At 42.7% G+C, this 7,047-nt stretch overlaps 1 protein-coding gene across 1 annotated transcript; it reads left to right on the forward strand.

The window, feature by feature from the left end:
• Nucleotides 1-238: 238 nt before the first annotated feature.
• Nucleotides 239-1,174, forward strand: LOC120853762 (olfactory receptor 10AG1-like). The gene is given in 2 exon segments (XM_040227667.1): nucleotides 239-759; nucleotides 762-1,174. Coding segments are annotated over 2 exon segments (903 nt in total). The 5' UTR covers nucleotides 239-269.
• The last annotated feature ends 5,873 nt before the right edge of the window (nucleotides 1,175-7,047 follow it).

The following is a 7,047-nucleotide window of genomic DNA, read 5'->3' on the forward strand; positions in this document are numbered from 1 at the left end:
CATCCAAGTATAAGAAAATAAAGATTTTATTTCTCTAATTGATTTTAACTGCAAGTCAGTTCATCGCTGAGGTTTCAAATCTCATTTCTTAGAAACTGAGCAAGGCAAAGGCAGCAGTACTTGCAAGGATTATGTACATAGCTTCACGCATCTGATCAGTTAACAGAAGTGAATAGTTGCTCAAAAGCATTAATGAATTAACCGTCTTGAATTTACCGTATCTACAGATGGAGTACAAATTAAGAACAGAAAAATCAAATATCACCACAATGATGGAATTTATCCTCTTGGGGTTTTCTGATATTCCCAATTTCCAATGGATTCTTTGGGGGATATTTTTAGTCCTCAATCTGGCCATCCTGATGTGCAATAGTGTCATTGTACTGATGACAAGAATTGACCCTACTCTCCAGACCCCCATGTACTTTTTCCTCAACCACTTTTCCATTTTAGAAATCTGTTATGTAACTGTCACTATCCCAAGAATGCTCACAGACCTCCTGAACCAGAAAGGGCACATTTCTTTCATTGCCTGTGCTACACAAATGTATTTGGTCCTTCTGTTTGGAGGTTTAGAGTGTCTCTTCCTGGCCATGATGGCCTATGACCACTACGTGGTCATTTGTAACCCTCTTCACTATGGTCTGATCTTGAACCCCCAGGTCTGTGTCCAGCTGGTCACTGCCTCCTGGGTTAGTGGAATTCCTGTTGTAATTGGGCAAACATGGCAGGTTTCTTCTCTGCCCTTTTGTGGGTCTACCAAATTAATAATTTTTTCTGTGACCTCCCCCCAGTATTCAAGCTTGCGTGTGGGGACACATTTGTGAACGAGATAGCAGTCTACGCAGATGCAGTGGTATTCATCATGGTTCCATTTCTGTTGATTGGTGTCTCCTATGGCAAAATCATCTCCAACATTCTGAAACCGCGATCCACCAGAGGGAGGGCTGAAGCCTTCTCCACTTGCTCGTCTCACCTCACAGTGGTGGTCTTATTCTACGGCACAGCCTCTACCACTTATTTACAGCCCAAACCAAATCAATCTGAAGAAACTGGAAAGCTGATCTCTCTTTTCTACACAGTTTGGATCCCAACTTTGAATCCCATTATATTTACTCTGAGGAACAAAGATATCACCATAGCACTGAGGAAACTACTAAGTAAATTAACTTGACGCGAAGGCTTGAAATTACAGAAGCAATTTGTTTTTATGTTTCTCATGTAAATACATCAGAAAATATCATCTAGTATTATTTCTATGTTCCTAGGGAATGATAGTTAATATCATCACTGCCATCTCACATTATGTAAAACGACCCTAGTTTCAAAGAGTTAAGTGTTTCTGAGTTATCAAAGCACACATTATCTCCATGGAAATGATTTATTCTAAAGACCTATCTTTCCTGTCACTGTGAAAGAGTGAGTTAAGAGATTTCCTGAGCAATAAAATGATAGTTAACTATAACCAATGATCAGGGTCATGCCCTGTAAGAAATTTGCTTGAAACTTCCCATTCCTTCAGGCATATTCACTGTCCTTTTCTGTACTTAGGATTGGTTTTAGATGATGAGACAACAACGACCACATCCAAGTTGGTGGGAGTAGGGGAGTCTGTTTTCTAGCAATTTTTCCTTCTTTCTCTCTTTTGCAAGCGTCCATATCCCTTTCAGAGTACAAACCCTGAAAGGATCCTTTGTTACCTCAATGCTGACTGTTCTCTAGTTACACCATTTCCTCTGGCTTGTAGCTTCATGTTTTGCTTTGGTAATGTCTCCTTAGTATTAGGAATATTAGAAATTTAAACTATAAAAGGCATTGGGTTGAATGTTGATCCCTCTAAATATATGTCAGGTTATAACCTGCAAACCTGAACTTATTAGGAAAATAAAAGCCTTTGCACATGTAATTCAGTTAAGGACTTTGAAATAAGATTATCTTAATTTAAGGGAAGGGCACTATATCCTATGATCAGTGTTCTTAGTTCTTATAAGCGGGGGGCGGGGGGGGGGAGAGAGATTAAGTTAAAAATAGAGACGCAGTGACACATAGAAGAATATCACGTGAAGATGGAGGAAGCAACCGGGAGTGACACATGACACGGCCATGAAACAAAGGAAGTCAGGGACCACCGAAAGCTGAAAGAAGTGAGGCGTGACTATCCCTTTAGAGTCTGTGGAGGAAAACCCTGTCAACAGGTGATTTGGGACAGTGGCTTTTAAAGTTATGAGAAAGTCAACTTCTGTTACTTAAACCTTCTCAATTTGTGATAATTTGTTACAATCTAGAAAAATAATACACTGTGTAAGTGTATTAAGGTGTTTTTATTCTAATCATCTGGAATAAATTCTGTATCTTTTAGGAACAATGATTTTTTTTAATGTAGGATTTTTTTAACTTTAAAAACGATATCAATGAAGCCTCATAAAAATACTTGCCCAAGAATGATGGTTAATTGTATTTGTTCAAGAATGTTTGTTAAAAGCTTTTTGAATACTGCAAAAGAGAACCCTAGCAAAGCAAAGGCAAGCTGTTCTCATTTGGAACATAGTAGACATGGGCGCCCACTTACCATGTGATGCTGCACAGTGTCTCAAGACAATGTTTTAGAGACATGCCAGTGAGGAAATCCCAAGCTTTTCAGGCATGTAAGTAAGCACATAAATACATGTATAAAACATAATTCTATTTTTGTAAAACACAGGGAGATAGCATCCATATATTTATATAACATTTCACATGTGAATCTTTCTACTTGGTGTGTATATATGTCAGCAATATCTGGATGTGTATTAGAAGAGAGAAAGGACTCCTTTACAGTGACAGTTCAGATAATGTCTGACTTATTTATTTATACTTTTTTTTGGAATATGGATTTATTACAAAAAGTATAATATACATATAACAAAATAATAAATTATATTCAGAACATAAAAACTACATATGGGAAAAAATTACTGCTTTTTTTCTTTTCTTATTGCCTCCCAATATTTTACAGAATATTTAGTAGCTAACAGAAAAATTTCAATATCAGCCAAATAATCTTTGATATTTTAAAGAAATAACACATTTTTTATGGACTAAACAGAATCAGAATATATAATATTTGATAACTTATTTTTAAAAAGGACTAAAATAGCTTTAATAATAGTTATAAATGAGATAAATTTAAGATTATGAAACGGATATATATGTACATAGGCACTATTGCATATGTATAATATATATTATATATCATATAAACATATATATATTTCAATATTCACTGGAAGGACATATGCTGAAGCTGAAGTTCCAATACTTTGGCCACCTGATGCAAACAGCTGACTCATTAGAAAAGACCCTGATGCTGGGAAAGATTGAAGGCAGGAGGAGAAGGGATGAGGATGAGTGGCTGGATGGCATCACGGATTCAGTAGACATAAACTTAGGCAAACTCCAGAAGATGGTGAGAGACAGGGTAGCCTGGAGTGCTGCAGTCCATAGAGATGTGAAGAGTTGGACATGGCTGGAAGACTAAACAACAACAACAAATATATATTTACATATAGCTATACAAAAATAGAAAAATGACTGATTTCACTCTTTTAACAGAGAGATCATGAAACAAACACACACACAACCCAGAAGCATATTTCACTTCAGTGGTAACAGTTTTTTGGAGATTTTTCTGTATTCCCAAATGTCTGAGTGTTTCTTTTTGTAATATGTTCTTTTTTATGTGATTATCCTGGTGAGAAGCAACATCAATATTCTCGTAAACAGAGTTGACCAGGCTCTCAAATTCCCATGTATCTTTTCCTCAGTAACTTTTCCTTCTTGGAAATCTGTTATGTATCTGTCACTCTTTCTAGAATATCCATAAACCTTCAGTCAGAATATATATATATATATATATGAAAGGAACTAAAAGATATATTTTATTTATATTCTTGGGGACACAGAATACTTGGCCTTGACAGTAATGGCCCGTGACTGCTATGTGGCCAACTGTAATTTCTGCAACTTCTCCTACTTATAAACCAGGAGCTCTGTATTCAGATGATGATGCTTGGCTCTTGGATCAGTGGTGTTACAGCCAGGATAAGGCAAACATGCCAGATTTCCCCTCTATCAGTTTTGGATCTAACTACAAGTTGGGCTGTGGCGATGTTTTTCTGAATGAGATGTCAGTCTCTATAGTTGTACTATTAGTGAATCGTTTGTCATGATCCCTTTTCAGTTGACACTTGGCTCCTACAGTAAAATCACTTCTCCATCCTATGTTGCCATCAACAAAGGGGTGAGCCAAAGTTTTCTCCACCTGCTCAACTCACATCACGTGTGTACACTAAGTTGCTTTGGTTGTGTCCAACTCTCTGCAACCCTGTGGACCGTATCCCAGCTGGCTCCTGCATCCAGGGAATTCTCCAGGCAAGAACACTGGAATGGGCTGCTGTGGCCATATATCCCTTCAGCGACACAAAGGAATCCCGAGGTGGCCCTCAGAACTTAAAAAGAGGCCTGACTTGTCTGAGGCAGCATGCCAGGCTCCCAGAAGACCACGTCAAAACTCGAGAGGAACCCAAAGCTTCCCAGCACAACTCAAGAAACATCAGGAGATCCCCCACAGCATGCGAGATGAGGCCTGAGTCCCCTGAAGTGACTCGAGAGCCACCCTCTGCTCCACCTGGCAACTCAAAAGGAGACTTGACTTCCCTGAGGCATCACGAGAGGTTCCCCTGAGGTACCCGTGGCAGCTTGAGAGGAACCCCAAGCTTCCGGCAGCAACTCGAGAAACCAAGAGATTCCACCCTCTATGCAAGATTAGGCCCGTTTCCCCTGCAGCACCTTGAGAGCAATCCCATGTTCCCTCTCGAAAATGGGAAGGAGGCTTGATTTCCTTTAGCAACTCAAGAGGTTCTCCACAATACCCATCACCACCTCGGTTTCACACAACAAATGGGGAAATGCCCCATGTTCACCGCCTCATCTCGACTGAGGGCCGATTCCTCTGCTTCGTTTTGAGAAGAATCCCAGTGTTCCCTTCATATCTCAGGAGAAGGATGGTCTCATATATAGATACTCTAGAGGAACCCCACGGTTTGTGCTGCAAGTCGAAAGGACAGCGAGTACTGCCTCAACTCAAGATAAGGCCTCATTCCCCTACACAGACTCGAATGGAGCACCGAGTAGGCCTTCACAACCCAAACGGATGTCTGACTCACCTGTTGTACCTCTAGAAAAAGACCCACATCCCAACCTCAACTCGACGGGAGGACTGACATCCCTTTTACTAAGGAGGAAATCAAGTCCCATGCCTCAACAGGAGCCGAGGGCTGACTCCCCTGTTGAAACTCGATAGGAACCCCGAGATCCCTGTCACAGCTGGAAAGGAAAATGGATTCCCGCCTCATCCTTAAATGAGCTCATATAGCCCTTCAGCGACTTGAGAGGAATCCCGAGGTGGCCCTCACAAGTTGAAGGGAGGCCTGACTACCCTGAGGCAACATGAGAGGCTCGCTAAGGTCCCCCTTCAACCTTGAGAGCAACCCAAAGCTTCCTGCTGCAACTCGAGAAACACCATGAGATTTCCCCCTCAATGCGAGATAAGGCCCATTTCACCCTCAGTGACATGAGAGCAATCCTGTGCAACCCTCGCACCTCAAAAGGAGCCTTGACTAAACTCAAGAAAGAGGAGAGGTACTCTGAGGTCCCTGTCACAACTCGAGAGGAGCCCAAAGCTTCAGGCTGGAACTTGAGAAACATCACGAGTTTCCAACACAATGCGAGATGAAGCCCTTTCCCCTGCAGTGACTTGAGAGCAATTCTGCGCACCGCATCACAACTCAGAAGGAGACTGGACTACCCTGAGGAAACAGGAGAGGTTCCCTGAGGTACTCGATGCAACTCGAGAGGAACCCAAGGCTTCAGGCTGCAACCTGAGAAATACCACGAGATACACCCTTGGAGGCGCATTACCTGGCAGTGACTCGAGAGCAATCCCGCGTACCAACTCACAACTCAAAAGGAGGCTTGACTTCCTTTAGGCAACATGCGAGGTTCCCTGAGTTCACCTTCAGAAATCTAGAGGAACCTCAAGTTTCCTTCTGCACTCAAGAAAAACCGTAACATTTCCCACCCCACAGCCCCCCGCCCAAACGCGAGATGAGGCCCCTTTCCCCTGTAGCACCATGAAAGCAATCCAGTAATCCCTTTTGAAACTTGAAAGGAGGCTTGCATCCCTTTAGGCAACTCCAGAGTTTCCCCGAGATACCCGTCACCACTCGTGAGGAACCACGAGTGTCACACCAAACTCAAAAAGAGTCCCGTTTTTGCCTCACCATCTCGAGATCAGCGCTGATTCTCCTGCTTCAACTCAGAGGAATCCCAAGTTTCCGCTAGCAGCTCAAGAGGAGGCCTGTTCTCCCTATTGAAACCCGAGAGGAACTCCACAGTTTCTGCTGCAAGTCAAAAGGACACCTACTTCCCCTCAATCCGAGATAAAGCCTCATTGCCCTGAAAAGACTCAAATGGAACCCCAAGGATCCCCTAACAACATGAAGGGAGGTCTGACTCCCCTGTTGCACCTCTACAAAAAGCCAAAGTTTCCCGTGTCAATTCAACAAGAGAGTCCTGACACCCCTTTTCCAATTTGATTGGAAAATGGAGTTCCATGCCTCAGCATGAGCTGAGGGCTGACTGCCCTGTTGAAACTCAAGAGGAAGCTTGAGGCACCTGTCGCAACTGGAGAGGAAGCCTGATTCCTGCCACAACCTGAAATGAGACCATATGTTCCTTCAGGGACACAAAGGAATCCCAAGGTGGCCCTCAGAACTTGAAAGGAAGGCCTAACTTGCCTGAGGCAACATGCCAGGCTCCCAAAAGACCATGTCAGAACTCGAGAGGAACCCAAAGCTTCCCACCACAGCTCGAGAAACATCAGGAGACCCCCCCACCCCGAATGCGAGATGAGGCCCGAGTCCCCCAAAGTGACTTGAGAGCCACCCTCTGCTCCTCTTTGCAACTCGAAAGGAGACTTGACTTCCCTGAGGCATCACGAGAGGTTCC

The sequence above is a fragment of the Oryx dammah genome, unplaced genomic scaffold (genome assembly GCF_014754425.2).
Source record: "Oryx dammah isolate SB20612 unplaced genomic scaffold, SCBI_Odam_1.1 HiC_scaffold_26, whole genome shotgun sequence".
In the NCBI taxonomy this organism is placed as follows: domain Eukaryota; kingdom Metazoa; phylum Chordata; class Mammalia; order Artiodactyla; family Bovidae; genus Oryx; species Oryx dammah.